Source organism: Tamandua tetradactyla, chromosome 2 (assembly GCF_023851605.1).
Source record: "Tamandua tetradactyla isolate mTamTet1 chromosome 2, mTamTet1.pri, whole genome shotgun sequence".
In the NCBI taxonomy this organism is placed as follows: domain Eukaryota; kingdom Metazoa; phylum Chordata; class Mammalia; order Pilosa; family Myrmecophagidae; genus Tamandua; species Tamandua tetradactyla.
This window is the reverse complement of record NC_135328.1, coordinates 31,562,019-31,582,513: the sequence shown is the minus strand read 5'-3', so window position 1 is coordinate 31,582,513 and position 20,495 is coordinate 31,562,019. Positions and strand designations below refer to the sequence as shown.

The 20,495-nt window shown below is 39.3% G+C and overlaps 1 protein-coding gene and 2 pseudogenes across 2 annotated transcripts in view; 1 reads left to right on the top strand and 2 right to left on the bottom strand.

Annotated features, from left to right (window-relative positions):
• SUSD1 (sushi domain containing 1) overlaps positions 1–20,495 on the top strand; it is a 167,849-nt gene that overhangs the window by 68,059 nt on the left and 79,295 nt on the right. For both annotated transcript variants that reach the window (XM_077142024.1, XM_077142014.1), the window contains exons 8-9: positions 9,090–9,196; positions 13,115–13,307. In XM_077142024.1, coding sequence (XP_076998139.1) covers positions 9,090–9,196; positions 13,115–13,307 — 300 coding nt within the window. The remainder of the gene's footprint in view (positions 1–9,089; positions 9,197–13,114; positions 13,308–20,495) is intronic.
• LOC143667621 (dynactin subunit 5 pseudogene) lies at positions 3,309–4,133 on the bottom strand (annotated as a pseudogene).
• On the bottom strand, positions 19,198–20,123 carry LOC143665040 (max-binding protein MNT pseudogene; annotated as a pseudogene).

Below are 20,495 nucleotides of genomic sequence, written 5' to 3'. Positions count from 1 at the left end.
TTCACGTAAATGTCGCATGGATTGCTGTAACAACATTGTGCTAATAATGATAAGATTTAAAAATATGTATACAATTTGGGTTATGGGGTGTCGAGACTAAATACCTTGTGGGTACACCTTGAGAAGCCATCACTGTCATTAATTATTTTGGGGGATTTGAGATAGTTCTCAAATAGCTGTTGATGTTTCATTTAAGAAAATGACCCTTAGGTACTGCTGCCATTAGGTACTGGGAGGTAACACATATTTGGCAGAAATAATTTAAAAATCTACCAGTTTTAGGAAATGACACAGATTAGGTCTTTGGGTACTTACCTATAGATGAAATAAAATTATTTCTTTTTAAGTAAATATATACGCAAAGATATTATAAAACTAATATAGCAACTATGTAGAGAAACATCTACAAAATTAATAATAAACTGCTATAGATTTATTAGGGATATATCTTTAAAAGATCATCCTCAAACTTTAAATGTGTCTGTCAGTGTACAGTCAGAATGACAATTTGCTGCTCAGTGTTAGCTGTTTATACCAGGATCAGATGAGTCCTTCAGATTAATTTCTACTAGGCCAGGTATAGTCTTTGGAGTCAGGCAGACCTGGTTTTGCATCTGTACTCTGCCTTGAAGAGTTGGGTGACCATAGCTTAGTTATTTAATGTCTCTGGAACTCTTTCCTCTGTCAGGAATTGTTAATGAAATTGGCTTAAATTTGCAAGGTAATTTAGTGAGAATTGAGATTTACATCAAGTCATCCCAACTGGAAACAAGATATATTTCTTCATTTGCTCAGTATCTTCTCAAAGTCTTGTTTCCCTGGTATTTTTTATACACTACTATAAAAATTAGTCACTGTCTTCTTCTAAATCCTGTTCATTTAGTTGTCTGATTTCATGATCATGGTTATTATGCTAGTTCCCTTAAAATGAACTCAGAAATTTTCCATATATTTTTATGCTCTGAAAAAGTATATATCACTTTCATATTATTCTCTTCCTTGAAAGTTGGACAGATTTCCTCATAAGATATTAAAATGTCATCTCTTTGTGGGAGATAATTCTTTAATGATTTTGTCAATTTCTTCCATAATTTTTTGGTCTGCTTATACTACCTATATATTTTTGAGTCAATTATTTTTTTTATTGTGAAAAATAACATATATACAAAAAAAAGCAATAATTTTTAAAGCACACCATAACAATTAGTTATAGAACAGATTTCAGAGTTTGGTATGGGTTACAGTTCCATAATTTTAGTTTTTTCCCTTGTAGCTGCTCCAAGGCAGTAGAGACTGAAAGAAATATCAACATAATGATTCAGCAGTCATATTCATTTGTTAGATCCTTTCTTCTCTGCTATAACTCCATCTTCTCCTATGATCTTTCTCCCAATCTTTGGGGGTATTTAGGCTATGCCCATTCTAACTTTTTCATGCTGGAAAGGGCTGTTGATAATATGGGATAGAGGGATAGAACCAGTTGCTGTTCTGGAGAGGCTGGACTCTCTGGGTTTCAGGACTTACCTGGCCTAGGAACCTATCTGGAAGTTGTAGGTTTCTGGAAAGTAATCGAAGTGCATGGAACCTTTGTAGAATCTCAGATAAAGCCCTAGGTGTTCTTTAGGGTTGACAGGAAAGGTTTTGGTTTTGGTTTGGCAAACCATGATAAATAGCAATATCTAGCTGAAGGTTGTGTAAGAGTAACCTCCAAAGTAGCCTTTCAACTCTATTTGAACTCTCTCAGCCGCTAATACCTTGTTTATTATACTTCTTCTCCCCTTATGGTCAGGAAGGCATTCTTGATCCCACGGTGCCAGGGCCAGGTCTCACATGCTGCCAAGGAGACTTTCACCTCTGGATGTCATGTCCCATGTAGGGGGGAGGGCAATGATTTCCCTTGCAGAGTTGGGCTTAGAGAGAGAGGCCACATCTGAGCAACAAAAGAGATCCTTTGTAAGTTAACTCTTAAGCATAACTATAAGTAGGCTTAGCTTCTCTGCTACATAAATAAGCTTCACAAGAGCAAGCCTCTTGAATCAATTTTTATAATTTGTAATTATGCATATTTTATATAATCCTAAAAAATTGTCAATTTGGTTAAGATTTTAAATATGTTGGCAGAATGTCATATGGCTTACATATTTATAATTTCTTTGGATTATAGGTTACATCCTCTTTCTGATTCCTAGTTTTGTTTTTCTCTCTCTGTTTAAAATAATTAGGTTAGCATGGGTTGTCTGTTTTGTTAATTTTTCCCCCCACCAAAGTATGAGCTCTTGGTTTTGTAAGTTGTTTTTCTTTTTTCTAACTCATTTTCTCCTTTATCTTTGTTATTTCCTTCTCCCTGCTTCCCTAAAATTAGTTATATTGTTCTATTTCTAGATTCTTTTTTTTTTTTTTACATTATACCATCAGAGATGATTACATTCAGCTTTATTAGCAAACTCCACAACCCAATATTAAGTTGAGAGTTTCTTTAAGAGTCTAACCTTCAAAGCTTTACTGTTCTAACCTGTCCTTTTACAGCAGAATCAGAGAATTAAGCAAAAAAACAAAAACAAAAACAAAAAATAACCTTCTCAGTTCCTCATTTCTCAATCTTCCTTCCTAAGTCAAGAGGTCAAAGCAGGACCAGGAAGGGCAGCATCATTAGCCAGAAGGAGGTGGTAAGAATGGTACTAGTAACTTCACGTAATACCTGGGGCTCTTTGCCTACAAGATGATTTTAAGAGCCCCACTTCTATATATGTGAGTGGTGGCTGGGCCCATGGCAGATATTTTGGTCTGAACATACAGGGTGGGTTGAATGGTTCTAGGCCAGTGAATACATGCTACATCAAATAAATAATAAGTGAAATAAGGCATATACTGATACCAAAATATCTTGAGGCAAGGAGTGATTACCAGACATGGAGAATCAAATCTGAGACTTTGAGTCTGGGGTGCTGAGTGAAAGCCACAGGTCCAAGGACACAATGCGAGAAAGTCTCCTATTTACCACCCTGGGGGTAGTTAGCATTATTTTGAGAAGAAAAGAAACATTAACCACACTTATGTTCAAGTTTTGGTGTCCAACAGGAATCAGGGCTCTGAAAATTCACTAACACTTTTTTCAAGGATTATGAACAATTGTGGCAACCACCAAATGCTTTAGGAACAGGGAAGCTAAGAGTGACCGGCATGTGTGCTCACTGGGGGTAGCCTTATTGCCACGAACAGCACACCTCCACCTTCACGCTTGAAGAGTGTTTCTGCTCTGCAATTCTGCTTCAGGCAGGATCCATCCCTCCAGAGGACCAAGTGAGTAGCGTGCTGAGAACAGATGAGTCTGTCTTCCGAAGATAATGGTATGAAGTGACGGTTAATAGATAAGGTATAAGAACAGCATTGGAGACAACTCTTCCAGATGTTCTGTTACTAAATTCTTAAGAGCTTAGAGCCTTGAATGACTGAGAAATTCTACAGAATTTAAAAGTAAAGGAGGGTGGAAGATATAAAAAACACACGAGCTCTTTGTAGATGCTGACTGTGGCTCATTTTGTTCCCAAGTTCATCTAAGAGCTCAAATGAATTTAAGACATGAGGCAGAGACACTAGACCTGTGTCAGGGGCAAAAACTTCTGGTAGTAGCTCTTGGTGACATCAATCATCAGCTCCTGGGTACACTCCGGGAGCTCCCCTAAGAAGAGTCCTGGGCAGCTGAGAAGACAGTAAACGGTGGGACCACAGTTTCTGGTGGTAACACCGTGTTGTCAAGAATTTTGCAACAGTCCTTCAACACACACTGCGCCCAATCACACAGTTCTTGCCAACATGAACATAAGAACCAATCTGAGCTGCGTTGACTACACAGTCTTCCTCAATAAAGACATGGTCTCCAATATGTAAAGGAAAGAACCCAACGCCTTTGCTGAATTTCTTGAATGGTGGCCTTATGACACTACGACTCTTCACAACACAATGGCGTCCAACTCTAACATTTGCCAGATCTCCTCGGATAATACAGTCATTTCATTACAATGGTCTTGCCATTGAGAACAATGTTCTGACTTCCACACAGTACTGACTGTCGACTAACTTTGTTCCCAGATGCCGTTTTCCGACTTGTTGTACAGCAGCCCGCTCAACTCCATCGCCGCCGCCGCGGTAGCCTCCTTTCTCCAGCCTCGGCTTCTATCCTATTTCTAGATTCTTGAGTTGAATGTATAATTCAACTTTTTCCCATTCTTTTCCATTTGATAATAAGAGATTTTAATTCTTTTTCTTCCCTCTGAATTTGAGCTATGGCAGAATTCCTTAGGCACTGATAAATATTCTCTTTATTTTTACTTTGAAGGCATGATATAATTACTATTATGATTTTTTCTTTGAAGAATTATTTATGAGGGTGTTAATATATGTTCTCTTTATCCTTCAAAGCATTTTATAATTGCTATTTTGATATCCCCTCTGATTGAGGAATTAATTGTGTGTGTTATACAAGTGGTAGATTGTCTTTGTTTTTCTTTTTATATATACACTTTGTTGTTAATTTCTAGTTCAACTGTTGCATCATGGTATGCTTTGGGGGATTTATTGATGTCTTCCTGGGGCTTATGATTAAACCAAGATTTGTAACTTCAATGGGTGCTGGGTAATAAGGTGGAGTCTTTGCTTGTAGGTGGCATTAAATCTAGTCTTCAGTCAACTTTATTAATAAGGGTTTTTAAGACTTCTGTTAATTTTTTCCTGTTTGGAGTGTCTTTTTTTTCTACTTCTCTTAGAAATTCCATTTTTTTTCCACATGGTATTTGTTTAAGTTTATGATTGATATCTCAATTACAGAGTCTAATTTTGGTAACAAATCAATTGCTTTTTCCTGTTTAATATTTTTTGCTCTGAATTATATTTGGGTAGTAATTTTGGATTTATTTTTCTGTATTTGCATGGTATGGCTTTGCATACTTTTTTCCTTCTTAAAACCTACCTGGATAACAGAGTAGTTATACTCTAGGAGATAGCATATATTGAGATCCTTTAAGAGAAAGGTTTGTTTTTTGAGTAAATAAGTTAACCAGTTTACATTATTGTTATTTGTGACCTGATTTTTTTTCTCTCATCTTATTTCATTTTATTTTTTCTCATTTAATGCTGCTGTGCTATGTCTTTTGTTTTGTTTTGCTATGTAGATTTTCTTTCCAGTGATTCAGATAGTATATATTTAATTTTTTTTTTCTATCTGGTGGTCACCTTTCTATAATTAAAAAAACCAAAAATCCTATTTGGATATGCATTTCTCTGATTAGCAGTGTTAAGGCTGAGATAATGTTAACTTTTGTGTGAATAAGATAAAGAAGTTAGCATTCTGTACTTGCTTTTATTCCTTCTCTTACCGCTTCCCTTATGTTATTTGATTATTTAATAATGACTTGATTCCCAGTCTCTTTTTTTCTTTTAGATATTAAAAAAGAAATTGGTTTATTGAGGGCAAGAGGATGCAAACAATATAAAAATTAAAAGCTTATCTGGCATTTACTTGACTTTTCTTCCACTGCTTGGATTTTATTTGTACATTTTCTAAGGGCCGGATCAGTTTTTACATCCTTATGCAGAGTAAAGCTGTGGGCAGATTCCTTAAGTGACTCTTGGGATAATTCTTATGAGGTTGGGGGAGATTAATTCCTCAATTCTGCCTACTTCCTCCCCTTCTGGTCTACAAAATAGTGATTGCACGTGATGGTCAGCCCAACAATTAGCAAAAAGAAGCTCTGGAAGCCCACTGGGCCATCTTGACATTGGTCCAGATCCTTCATTATTTTGTGCACAGCCAGAGTGTCTTTTTGATTTTCCAAAATCCAGGGAATTCCTTTTCCATGAGTACTCTCAGGTACTCCTTTTTTTAAGTAGCCTTTATCCCTGGCAAATATGTGAGAGGTAAACATCATAGTTTCCATGGCGTGTTTCATTTGAGATGGCAGTTTGGTGAGGTCTGTTGAAACTGTGGCGGGGAGGCATGGGGCCGTCACTCCGTGAGCTGGAATGCGGAGCCGCTCGACTCCTGATTTCTTAATTGCAATTTTTAAGTTAGAGAAGTTATAGGTTTACAGAGAACTCATATAGAAAAAATATAGGGTTTCCATTTGTGGATTCCCCTCATTATTAACCCTAATTATTAATAATGGGTATGTGTGTGGTATACTTGTTGCAATTGATGGAAATATTATTATAATAGTACTACCAATTATAATCCATGGTTTACACATCGTATGTCCCAAACCATAGATTTATCATCACTTTTTATGCTTTTGGATGCATGCCAAAAAATACAATATGATAGTATTGGCATTTATAATTACCCAAATGGGTACCGTTTCTCAAGGTCTGCTTTGAGCCACTGTGTAGGGTCCTTTCCTTTCAGTAAGAAGTCCTTTTAGCATTGCCTGTGGGGCAGGTCTGGTGGCAATGAGCTCCCTCAGCTTTTGTTTTTTCTGGGAATGTCTTATGCATATGTGCATTTATGCATTGGCATTTTTTTATCTTTATAGTTCCTAATGCACTTTAAATTCTGTTGTACTTTCATTTCCTTTTGATTTTTTTTGTCTCATCTGATTCCTTTTTATTTCTACCTCTCAGTCAGTTTCCTCTCTGCTATCAGTTTTTTATCATCTCATTCTTTACTCCTGTTTGAACCCATCTTTACATTTTTAACTTGAAAGTATGAAACAGATCCTGCCAATTTTACAATTACTTTGCTCAGTGTTTTTTTTTTTTCTCAAAAGTATTTCATTCTTTATCTTCTGAGCATTATTTCTGTTTCTTCCTTGTAGAATCATTTCATAGACTTAATTTACTTTTTCCTAGATTATTTGTCTTTGGATGACAGAAGTTCTATCTAGGTCTGATATTTCCCTCAAAATTAAAGGATGACATTTCCTTTGATCTTACATTTTATTGGATAATATTAGTCTTCTTATGTTGCATCTCATCTTAAAGGATTTTTCTGCTGATTGGATGATCCAGTGTCCTTTGGGTAGTGGCTGTGAGGAACCTGGTGGCCCTGAGCTTTACTTCTGAGCACTTTGTCATTTAACTGGTGAAACTGCTGCCCTTGGGTCCACTTAGCACTACCTGGCTCCTTTAAGGAACTACAACCCCAAGAGGCAGGAAAAGCCCAGTCCCTCCTACTGCCAGCCCAGGCTCTCTATCTAGCAGATCTCCAGGTCCGTAGGTTTTCCTTTAGTGGTTCTGTAATGCTACTGATCTCCAGTGTGCTAAGGAAGGATTATTATTTTACTATTAGCATTTAATATTAGAAGTAATAATAGTCATAAGAAGAACATATTTTTTAACACTGGTGCCTGTTAAAATTGCCTGGTAAGTTTTAAAGTAATAAGGAGTCCAAGCTTCACTGCAGACCTACTATGTCTAGGTGATTCTCATGTGCAGCTGAGGTCCGGGACTACTGGGCTAACTGATTCCACATGGACTGTCTTCACTTGCTTGTCTCATGGCTTGTCCTTGCTTCTAGCCCCTCCTCCATGGGCGCCACTTCTCCTCCAGTTCCTTCTGTTGAGAAGTTGAAATTAGGCTCCTTTCCTTGGAAGGTAGGTGGATGGTACCTCTCAGTGCGTTTCTTCACTCTAGTGTCTTCCATACTGCACTGAGCAGAAATGTCTTCATGCTTCTGCCTTGTGTATGGCAACCGATCCTTCTTTCCAACCCAGATGCAAATTTTGACCTATTTTTACTTATTTTCAGTCATTTCTGTCAGTCTTGGGGGTGGGAGGTGGGAGCCAGATGCTTTGTTCATGTTGCCATCTTCCCCTGAATTCAGGTTATAATGACTATACTTTATGAAAATCTTATTGAGATGGGAACTATGCAAAGGACCCTTCTGCTTATGTTTTGTTTGTGTAAAAACATGTACTGTACATGGTGTTTCTTACATACATATATACATTTCTTACATACATACATACATACATTTGGTGTTCCTCAAAACCATATGCATTCATGTGACAGTTTTGTTTCTGATGTCGTTATGAAATCTTTAATATAAAAGTTGTGAAGATAAAGGAGAGCACATATAATAGGTCTTCAAATTCTCTCTCATAATTATATTTTTACATTTTCCAATTATAGCCAGGAATATTTCCTTCCAGCTAATTGCCTTGTGCTGCATATGTCAGTGATATTTAAAATGCTGTAGATAATTCTGATTTTGACTAGCATGGTTTATAGTTATCAGACACTCCCTTGGGGGAACTGCTTATAAAAGGTAGTTATAAAATAGCCTCTTTCTGATAGACATTTAGGCTTTTGCTTATTGGTAGAAAATGTATAAACTTGTTTGTTGGAAATTTGCTTTTCTTTGAAAATTACCCATTTTATTATTGGACTCTGTGTGTTCTTCAGTTCATTAGTAACAATGTCTTATTCTTTACTACATTAAGAAATATAGAACATTGGAACAATTAGTTTGCAGGAGGCATTGAATGTTTTTTTTTTCTAAACAGTGGTTAAAGCAAGTATGCTTTCTGATGAGTTGGCTGTCTTCATACTCAGCTAAGTGGACCTTGAGATAATTTCTGCTAAGAGAACAAGCATGCTTCTGTTGGTTTCTGCTTCTGGCCGTTTTCTAGGTTGGAAAGTATCATCCCTGAAAGTTCTAATTCGTGGCCTTTGACTTTTCACATTTTCCCTTATTCTCAAACTTTCTGGCTACTGGTATGCTATTTTTCACTTAGGGACTATCCAAGTGATAGGATTAACTTTCTAATATCACAGTTTTATTAGTTTACAGAGATTTTTAGCATGCATTATTTCATTTAACTCTCTCAATAACCTTGCAACATAGAAAAAACAAGCTGGATTGTCTTGATTTCACAAATAAGGGAACAAGTGCAGAAGATTAAGTGACTTCGCTAAGGTCATACAATTAAGTTGTGGAGCCATGATTTGAATGTAAGTTTGCTGACACCAAATTTAATACTCTTTCTGCTAACCCCCCAAAGACTTTTTTAAGATGTTAAGAATCTCAGTTGTATTCAGCCATGATATATTTTGTTCAGATGATGGAAACTTTCTATATGTTCTCTTTTATCTTTTAGAAGATGATCTCCTAAAAGATGGAATTTTCAATATTTCAATATTTAATGAAACCTGTTTGAAATTGAAGAAGCATCCCACAAGAGTTGGATCAGAACAAGTGTACCAAGTAAGATGATCTCTTGTGCTATGAAAGAATTATGTCACTTAAAAATGAGTGGTCTACCAGTAATCCAAAATCATTAAAAACTATCAATAAAATGAACTTCTGTACAGTTTGGTGTTATTTTATTAGGAGATGGATAACTGCAAGTGGGGAACTTACATTGAAGAAAGGCACTATGTTTGGTAACTTGCTATCATTTTCTCTATCTGGTATTTCACACTTATAACTTTATTGCATTAATAATTATAGCTTATTTTGTCATCAAATGCACACTTGGACTTGGATTTTAGGAAATTCATTGCATGGCTATTGGCCCTTATTTAATATGACTTTTTTAAACATCACAAATTTCAAGTAAATTCAGGTGTTCTTTCTGTATCATTTTTAGTGCTTAGCATATCATCTGGCAGAGGATAGCCTCAGTACATATTAAATTAAAATTAATTAATTAGTTCAATAACCATTGACCAAAAGAGTGTCATGTATTAGAATCTAAGAATTCAAATTCAAGGTAGTAGAAATATATAAGTAAACAGGAACTACAATATGGAAATGATGAGTGCTTTGATAAAAAGCAAATAGATAATGTAATGGGGGATTGTGTGTGTGTGTGAATGTTCAGGTACAATATTTTACAAAAAAGCAAAGACTGTGCTAATTCATGGGAAATGAATAAGAATCAGTCAGATAAAAGGGGTAAAGTATAAGCGTAAAGAAGGGCATTGCAGGCAAGTAGAGTGGCACATTGTATAATGTTGACTGTGGTTCTCCTGAGGAACTGCAAAATGGAACAGAGAAAACAAGGGTGAGTAGAAAAAGATGAGCCAAAAATCTAAGCAGTGGCCAGATCATGAAAAGCCCTGTATGCTGAGCTAGACTTGGATTTTATTTTGATGTCTCTGTGAAGCCACTGAAGGATTTTAAGCAGACGAGTGAAATTTTCAAATTTCTATATTAGAAAGAAATCTGGGGCTATAAATATTGTAATAATTTAATATAAGATAAAGATGTTTTTAATATCAGAAGAAAAAGGAAGGTTTATTCATTAAATGGTTCTAGGACTATTGATGAACTACTTGGTTAAGAAAACAGATGGTTTCTACTTCATACTCTATATTAAAATGATTAAAAAGTTAAACTGAAAAAAAGGAGACTTTAAATGAGGTAAAACACAATATAGGAGAATGGTCGTTTGATCATAAAAGCAAAGAATGAAAAGGAACATATTTGATTACCTAAAAATAAAAATCTGTGAATAAAGATGAAATTGAAAAGCAAAAGATTAAGAGAGGAAAATATTTGCTATATATACTAGCAAAGATTAATTTATGTAACATGGGAAACACTCCTAACAAATCCACTGGACACTGGATAAAAGTGAACATTCAAAAGCAGTTGCAAAAGAGCATATATTTTTTGCCAAAACTCACTTGTTATACCTTACTGATAAACAAAAAATGGAAATTAAACCATGAGGTACCATTACTTTCCTATGAACTAGGAAAAATTAACTGATAATATCCAATTACTCTTGAAGGCATTCTTATATATAGCTGTTGGTCATTTAAATTTGTATGACTTTTTTTTGGGTAGTTATTTGTTAGTATCCATTAATAAACTTTTAGAAGTTTATTGTAATTCATTATTCAGACACTTGCAGCAAGATTAAGCTGTAGTTGTGTTCTCTGAGGGGAAGTTGGAAACAACTTAAATGTTCATTGATGGGGTTTGGTTAAATAAATAATCACATGTTCATAGCATAAAACTCAATGCAGATGTGAGAAATATACTTTCCTTCACACTGGAGAGCATTTGCTGCTATTGCACAGCATTCCCCTTGTTTTTCTCTTGTTGGTTTGACCCACTCAGTTCTCCTTCACCAGGTCCCTTTCCTGTGCTTCTCACTTATATGTTGACTACCCTGAAGGATGTGCGTTGCTTGTTCTTTTGTCACCCTGAACCCCTCTTTGGGACATCTCTCCCAATCTCTTGCCTGCCTTTCCTGTCTCCATGTTAATGATCCCAAATCTATTTCTTTAGAGCTGATCTAGATTCTGTACCTCTTGGCCTCTTTTTTGCATTGTCTTTGCATATAGGACCTCCCTCCCTGCACTCCTCTTCCTTCCCTAACCCTCGGCTGGATAATCATTCAAGGTGCAGCTCAGTCATCTCTGATGGAAGGTCTTCATTGACCTCTGCCTCCAAATGCTGTTCCCACTATTTGAGTTGTCTTCCCTCCCCTGACCTTTCATATCCCTAACTCACCTGGTTAGTGCTGATTTCTTCTTAAGTCCACAGTTAAGATGGGAATGGCTTCCCTGATCTCTGAGGTGGGTGGTGGGTATGTAGGGTGTCAGGTGTCCCTCCCAGGTGTTCTTACAGCCTCATTTTTGGTAACTGTTATCACTGGTTTATTGTATTTATGTGATTACTTACCTGTAAGTTCCTTGAGCTTAGGAAATGTATCTTACTAGCCATCATATCCCCAACACTGAATATTCTGGCTGGCAGATAGTTGGCACTCTTCTAGTGAGAGAGGAAAAAGTTAAATGAAAGAAATATGCCATAAAATGGTGCATACGGCATGATTCAAAGTTTGTATCTAAAAAGTAATGTTGTCTGTATTTGCATAGACTAAACTACATGGAGTTTAGGGTGGAGACTGACTTGGCAGAGATGCAGCCTACATAGTTTTGTGGTTTTTTCCAGCAGATGTCAGAAGCCTGAATATAGAAATGGTGATGTCAAACAGCTGGGTCGACCTGGTGCTTGAGTTTCCTAGAATGGGTGGAATTGAGAGCAAAGGGGCAAGGCAATTAGGAAAGAGAATGGTTAAAGTGATGGTTAATGATATCTGGGATAGGTAGGGAGGAGGAGAATAGATGTGGTAGAATATTGGTAGAAAATACTGAGTGAGGAAATCTTGGAAGTTTCTTGAGAGTAATATGGCAAAGTGGGAGCAAGTGGTCCAGAATAGGGAACTGTGAGGTTGCAGTGGAGCAGTCCTGATGATGACACAGTCTGGGGGTGGCAATGGAAGTGGGTGGCTGAAGTGACATGGAAGGAGTGCAGAGCATGGAGCTCAAGGGACTCCAAGACAAGTTTTGATGGCTTATCTGTCAGGACCTTTAAGTTAGCTAAGAGGATGCTAGAAATCAGGGAGAGAAGAATCCTCATGAGCCAGTGTCAAGGTCTTGAAGACGGTTGGCAGTGAATCAGTGATGGACGGTAATAAGGAGGGATATAGAGTACTAGCCAATCACACGAGTGTCAGAGGAAATGCTAAATAGGGACACCCTCACTAGCTAAAGTGTACTGATTGACAAAGGGCCCATATTACGTCTGGGACCTTCACAATTTTTTCTGCTCTATAAATCCCTATATTATATCAGCAGTTTGCACTGGCAGTGGGTAGAGTATGATTAGGTTACAATGTGTACGATGACTGTGGACCGTGAGGTCTTTACAAGAGCTCTAATAGGAAGGCACAAGTGAAATACTGTTGCACAGTTGCTTTGAAAGCATAATTTGAGTGGTCTTCATAAAGTTTGAAAGCTGTATTCTGTGAGGCTTGTTGATAAATTCCTTACAAATGAAAATAGATTAGAAGGACTTTGCCCAGTGTCTCCACTGCAATCTTCTTCACTTGCATGGGCTTCAAGGACGTGTTCTAGAATAGGGTGACATTTTATTTGTCTGAGACGTAGTTGGTCCTTTATCTGATCGAGGAGAAAGTTGAATAGGATAGGTAAGGTAGCTTTAAAGTTCCTCCCTAGTTTAGCTTGCTCTTTTATAAAAAATAATTCTAAGTGAGCGAGAACAAATAGAAGGAACTTGCTTAATCTCCATTTTGCTTGAGGTCTAGATACCTGCAAGGCACCAGGAAATTTAATACAAGGCTTTCTTTTAATCTCATGACAGTTTCAAGTTCTGGGTCAAAGGTGGTATCTGAATAATTTTTATCATGCAACATCATTTAACTTCACTACGAGAGAGCAAGCTCCGGTAGTGTGTTTGGATCTGTACCCGGCAACCAATTACACGGTGAATGTCACCCTGCTGGCATCCCCGGAGCAGTACTCTGTGCAAATCACAATGACAACTGCACCAGCAGGTAGGTGTAGATGATTAATATATGAATTAAATATATAGATTAAATAAATGAATTAAATTGGCTGGTGTTATGGGGCAGGGAGGGATAAAGAATGCTAGTGTGGGAATGAGGAGATTTGGTTTCTAGATCTAAAATATTGTCAACTTTGGGGTTGAGGATGTCTGAATCTTACCACTTAGTATTATTTAGAAAAGATTTATTGTGGTAATGTATATAACACATTTCCCTTTTTAACCATTTTTAAGTGTATAATTCAGTGGAATCAATCACATTCACAATGTTGAGCTCCCATCTCCAACAACCATTACCAAAACTTTTCCATCACCCCAAATATAAATTCTGTACCCGTTAAATAATAAATCCCCTCCCCCACCCTGGGTAACCTTTAGCCTATTGCCTCTATGAATTTGCTTATTTTAGATATTTTGTAAAAGTGGAATTACACAACATTTGTCACTTTATGGCTGGCTTATTTCATTCAACATAAGGTTTTTAAGGTTCATCATGTTGTCACATGTATCAGAACTTCATTCCTTCTTACAGCTGAGTAATATTCCACAGTATGTATGTAGCCCATTGTGTTCATCCTTTTACCTGAGAATGAACACTTGGGTTGCCTCCACTGAATTTTAGCATTTATCCTTTTCCCTTAGAGGTCTTGGCTCACAGAAGGTACAGACCCAAGAATGGACCCCTTATTCAGGACTCTCTGGTAATGACTAGATTGAGAATGCTATAAGGCCTTTCACCTCCCACCCCAAATTTAAGACTACCCACGGGTACTCATTATGGACAAGCTAGAACCAACTTCCAGGAAAACAAAATGCAAGCTCTGCTGGGTCTGAGGTCACTGGCAGGACCAAGAGGCCTCATGACACATTAACCAAACATAGAGAACAGTGGCCTAATGTAGGACAGGCTCCTTAGAACTCTTCCATTATGGTCTTGTGAGGCATTGACACATCTTTTCCCTTATGGCAATACTCGGCATAGAAGCCAGCAGAATTAACTCCAAAGCTCCCCCTAGTGGGAAGGGATGCACCCTCACTACAATTTAGTTCCTTCTTTAATCTCTTGAGTTTAACAGCCAAGTCTGCTGGCAACCAGGAGCAGTTTAAGTCCTGCTCCTACATTCCTGAGACTTTCTCTGGATAGTCACCACTGCTCTTTATGGACCAGGGGTGGGCAGTCTGACCTTTGCACTTGGAAGACTCTGGAATGTATTAGACACTAATGAGGGTTGTGTAGTACCTGAGGCTGAAAATTCCTCTTTGTTCTATTTTCCATCTCCAATTATACTTGGCCCCTGGGTTCTAAATGGTTCAGCAGAGGTTGCTCAATGAGCACCTCAAGGTATGTAAACATCACCCCCAAATACAATTCCAGCTACATAACAGTGTTTTAATATGAATTCTTTCCATTCGTTAAATTTTCAGAGAAATGAAAGCCTAAAAAGAAAATCCACTTCCTTTCGTAAATTAAACTATAAAGACAATCAAGTCCCCAGTTCTTCCCTCCCCAGTGTCTTCTGCTGCTGAATCTCAGCCAGGTTGAGAGCTCAGTGAAACAGCACACTGTGTAACGTGTGTTCTAGCCATTGGATTTTCGAAGCCTTGTTTTGTAACAGATGTTACTCTTTTGGTACCTCCAAGGTTGAATTAATATGATTCCAAGTCTCACTTTCTCATTTCTCCATACTAGCCCCAGAGATACAAATTCAGAAAACAAAAGCAAAATTATGTTCCCAGAATCTGGGTACATAGTCAGTCCAGACCCACGTTGCTTTTGTCAGCCTTAGACAAGAACTTCAAACCCCATGGATGCATAAATACATTCTTTGAACAGTTTCTTTCTTATCTATTATGGCATCAAGCAGGTCATGAGAGGTGAGACCGTAGCAGCAATAAAACACAGTCCCAGCTGTCCTTGAATTGATGTTGGAGGGGTGGAGGAGAAGGCACATGATAAACAAATAGGAATATATCATATGGTAGGTGGGGCTAAATGTTGAGATGAAGAGTAAAGCATGACAAAAAAGAGTGATAGATGATGAGGGGAGGGGAAGGAAGAAGTGAAGGAGTAAGCCATACAAAGGGGATTGGCAAAAGCCAAGACAAAAGTGTCCTTGGCATGTTCTAGGAACATCAAGAAAAGCCAATATGGCTGGAGCAGGGTGAGCTGGGAAGAATAGTTAGAGGTAAATTCTAGACTCAAGCTTGAGTATAATGAGGGGCCGATGGTGTCAAGTTCAGAAAGTAAGTCACTTGTGTCCTTTCCCTTTGCAAGGTATACTGTCTTAGCTTAGCAGGTTGCTTGATAACAAATACCCCACACTGGGTTTTGGCTTAAACAGCAGGAATTTATTGGCTCATGGTTTTGAGGCTTAGCAAAAGTCCAAGATCAAGGCATTTGCTTTCTCCCCAGTCTGTTAGGTGTTCCGGTGCTGGCTGCCGGTGATCCTTGGGGTTCTTTGATGTACTATCTACCTCCCTTCACATGGCAGTGTCCTCTCTTGCCTACTTCTGTGACTTTCCAGTACTCTTTATAAGGCCTGCAGTGATAGGGTTTAAGACCCACACTGCATCAGCTGGATACACCTTAGCTAAAAAAGATCTTCACAGGGTCCTATTTACAATGGGTTTGTACTCTCAGGAATGGGTAGAGATTAAGACCATGTGTTTGTTGGGGTACTTAATTCAATGTACTGTATTGACCCTAAATTACCAGTAGTCAGTATAATCTAGTGTGTGATGTTCAGTGTCCATCAGATACTGGAGTCCCTCACTTGTCAATTTAAACTTGGTGTTTTTCATGAGACATACAATATATTTCTAAACCTAGGTCAGATAGGAATTCCTGGTTCCACTGGGTCTCATAAATAGGTTATGACATTCAGGTGCAGGTTTTCTATTAGCGTGCATAATCTGAGATCTCTGTTGATGTTTTGAACGGTCACCCATAACTGATTCCTATTCCCAGAATCAAAGTCTAAGCAAGGAGTAATGAAGCTTGTAAATACTTTAACATTGTTTTTGATAAAATTTTCCACAAAATGGCAAATATTAAGACAGTAATTCTGCAGTGGAAGAGTCATGTTTGAAATCCACCCACTTCTTTCATAAACCATTAGTGTGAGAAACTCACATTTTGAGTTGGTCAATTAAGAAATTGGCAGACATTTCTCACGGAACATTCAATCCTCTGCAATAGGCCAAATATGGGGAGTTTAAATGGTTTTTCTTTTCAGAGATAATGATATTGTGGATGCAGCTAGTTAGGACCATGCCCAAGAGCTAAATAAAGAAGAGTATATAATTTAGATGGGAGCTCTCCACCCAAGGGCTCAAGGGGCAGTGGGTCCATCCCATTGTTTTCAGGACCTCCACGCACCAAGCTTGTACACAGACCAGGAGGCTCCAAGATGCTTCCTCCTGGGCTGATGTCTGAGAAGAGGCCACTTACTCCCTAGTCCAAAATATTCATTATCACAGTGCAAAGGAAAGATAACTACAAGACATGCTTTTTTATTTAATTTCCTTGTAACTTTAAAATTATAATTTCAAATTTCTCCCTCTCTTGCTCTCTCTCTTTTCCCAGAATAAAGCCACGTATATTATTTTCTTAATGTGGTCTTGGAATCTGTTCACTGATTTCTTGTTTCTTAGTATCTGTGCACTAGTATTCATACATGGTCTATAATTTTCTTTTTTGTGCTACCTTTATCAGGTTGAGGTATCAGTATTTTCCTTGCTTCATAAAAAAAAAAAATTGAAAAGGTGTCCATTATTTATGCTCCGGGACAACAGAACTGGGACTTGGAAGGTTTGGTAGAATCCGCCTGTGCATGGGGCTTTTCTGTAGGATAGTTTCTTGATAACTTTCACTTTTATTTTTCTATGGCAATCGGTCTGTTTATGCTTCTTATGTTTAATGAGATCAATTTCGGTAAACTGCTTTTGGCCAAGAGTTATCCATTTCATATACGTTTTCAAATTTATTTGCATAGTGGTCTGCAATGTAGTTTCTTTTAATTTTTTAACTTTTCTTCAGTTTCAATGATTATTTTTCCTTTTATTTGCATTTTTGCCTTTTTTTCTTTTTTGCTTAGATTAAGTTAGCTATGGTTTGTCTATTTTATTAATATTTTTCAAACAGTCAAGATTTTGATTCATTAATTATATCTATTTTTCTTATCTCTACATCAAGCAGCAGTGTAAGAAAGCTGAGGGGCAAATCCAGCCTGTCATCTGTTTTTGTAAATAAAGTTTTACAGGAATGGGGCCCAACCATTCATTTGCATATTTTCTGGTTGCTTTTGTGTTACCAAGACAGAGCTTCCTGAGCTAGAAAGCCTCAAGTACTTACTACATGGCTCTTTACTAAAAGAAAATTTTGCTGACAACCTCCTCTACATCACTTTCTACTTTCATATTTATTATCTTGATTTCTTTTGCTTTACAAAAGGGACTGTATTATATCTTCATTGTGAATTGTGATTTTAAGCATTAGGAAATGTGCTTTATGCTTTTCAACTTATATTCTACTTTGTCTTATGTCGATTGCAACTCCTGCTTATGGTTTTCATACGTCTCTTTTACCATTGCCCGTCACTTTATTTTTATTCTTTCTTAGTTACTTTGTTTTAGATGGTCCTTTTCTGTCCGGCATATAGTTGCATTGTGAGAGATATTAAACATCTCTCTCTTTTCTTTTTTTTTGATAGATGAGTTAAGTCCATTTACAGTTATTGATACATCTGGACTCTGCTCTGTTCTATTATTTTATGATATAATAGATAATGTATTATTACTGTATGCATTATGTTATATTTTCTGTATATGATGTGTTTTATTTGCTGTTGTACAATTTCTTTTATTTTTAGGGAGAATTATATATATGTTTTCTAGTGGTTAGCCTGTATCTTTTAAAAGTGCTCCTGTTCTCTGTTTTCTTATTTAAAACCTTTTGTCAATTGAATTGTCAGTTTTTAATGGTATCCTTTCATTCCTATTATTGCCTATATGACATTCAGTGATTTTATTGTTTTCTTTTTTCTCCACCTAATTTTTTAGTTGCATTATTTCTATTTCATCAGACTATATACCATTTATATATCATTCCTCCACACCTTCTCCACCTTTACTTTAGTCTTAGATCTGCAATTTAATATATCAAATGCTTCCATCAGTACTTCTGAAGTTTCCCCAGTCCTTTCTTCCCTTTTTTTTTAACAGCCTGGGTTTGGTTTACTTTTGGCGGAGAAGCACTTTAGTTTGTGCTGTATGAATCAGTGACTGCAACTGGGTCAGAGGCTGGGGGCAGCCCACCTCTCTGTGGGGCTCCAGGCAGCCACCTTCTAGGATCTGCCACTTGTGCTCAGAGCAGGGCCCCTCATTACCCCCGATGCCCTGCCCTCTGGGCCAAGCGGCTTCACTTCTGCTTCCCATTTCCCCTCCAAAGGCCTGGGAAGAGAGAGCCAAGGCTCCAGCGGGGAAAGCCCAGGGCTCTCAGCTGCCTCGCCGGATGGAGCAATAGCAGCAGCACGGGAAGGCGGAGGAGGAAGGAGTCAGAGAACCTGACATCCATGTGGCACTGATTGCAGGGGATGGGCTGGGCAGGCAGGGACGGAACTGGAACTGCTCCTGGGCTGGACAGGTGGCACGCTCACCAGAGGGTCTCTCATGAGTCATTTTACCAAGTCCTCGTGCAGTGGGGCCCCTGTGCCCTGCGTCCAGGTCACTGCCATGTCAGAGTCTCTGCATCCCCTTCCCCTAGGAGGCCTGGGTGTGTTTGGGTGGGTGGGGTAGGCCTAAGCCTGGCTGGGATGTGTGGATGGGTGGGGGACAGGCCCTCTCCTGCTCCCACTGGGGGCCTCTGAGAGGCCTCGTCCTTAGGCCAGCTTGAGCGTGCTGACCGCAAAGGAGGCCATGGTGACCAGGGTCATAGGGTTGAGCACTGTCGGCCTACCAGCTGGGGTGTTGCCCCACCCGGGCCCGCACAGCCCGCTTTGCCATGATGGTGGCTGAGGGCCCCAGCCCGGCCGTGCCATTCGCTTGCTAGTGTGAGAGCATGAGGACAATGGGGCTCACCGCCCTGGGCTGTGGGGACAGGGGCATCTGCTAGCCCGGGTGGGCCACAGGGTTGAACGTGACAGGGTACACTGTGATGTGGCTGATGGGGGGTTGGCAGGGGGAGCCACACAGCAGGGCTGGGGGCGAGGGGGCGATGTGAACGAGGAGCTTGCCGCCCGGGGCTCCTGCAGGATGTGGGTCACAGGGTCTGGATGACTGAAGCATGGGTGGTGGCCGTTTGCGCGATGACCGCGGAGATTACCCCAGCCGTGGCCACCAGGTGGGCGGGAGCCGGCACCAGCGTCCGTGCAGGGGCAGCCGGTGGGGGAGGAGGGGTGGGCAGAGGTGACTTCTGCTGCGGCTGCTGCTGCTGCTGTACTGGCCGGTGGGCAGGAGACGGGCCCCGGCGTGCGAGTGAGGCGGTGGGTGGGGCAGCGGCGGCGGCGCAGGGGTCGTGCTGGGCGGTGGCGGGGCGGACTTCAGCAGCTCGGGTTGGGCCGATGGCTCGCTTAGGTAGGCCTAGGCTCGCCCGGGTCTCCTCTATGTCTTCATCTATGTTTCCTCACCCTCAGAGGCAGTAGAGGGGGAGACCAGGTTATCCGAAGCACAGGTCCAGCTCCAGCACGTCCATCCACTGGCTCAGCTCATGCTTGAGCTCCGCAAGCCGCTGCTGTGTGGCCATCTTCTTCCTTAACACCCGCTCCATCTCATTCTCTTATTCCTTCTCCTTCCTCTTCAAGGACCAAGTTCAAGCTCTCCAAATACATCCCAGGAAAAAGCTATCTTGGCCTCTCACAGCCTTCCCAGGACCTCCGACCTCCCCCTCCCCCCACCCCTGCACCCCACGTCGAGCCAGGGCCACCCCCAGTTTTCTCTTGGATGGAGCTCATGTTTTAGTAGATTCCTCAATAGTGCAATATTCCGCAAGTCCTTGCGTGTTTAAAAATGTTTATAGTGTTGATACTTGAAAGGTAGCTTGGCTGGATTTAAGAATCTTGGTACACTCTTTCCTTGAGTTTCTTTAAAATTCAGTTCTTTTGTTACCTTGCTTTTTATGTAGCTTTTGAGAAGTCTGATGCAGCCAATTCTCTTGTGCTTGGAAGTTGAATATATATGT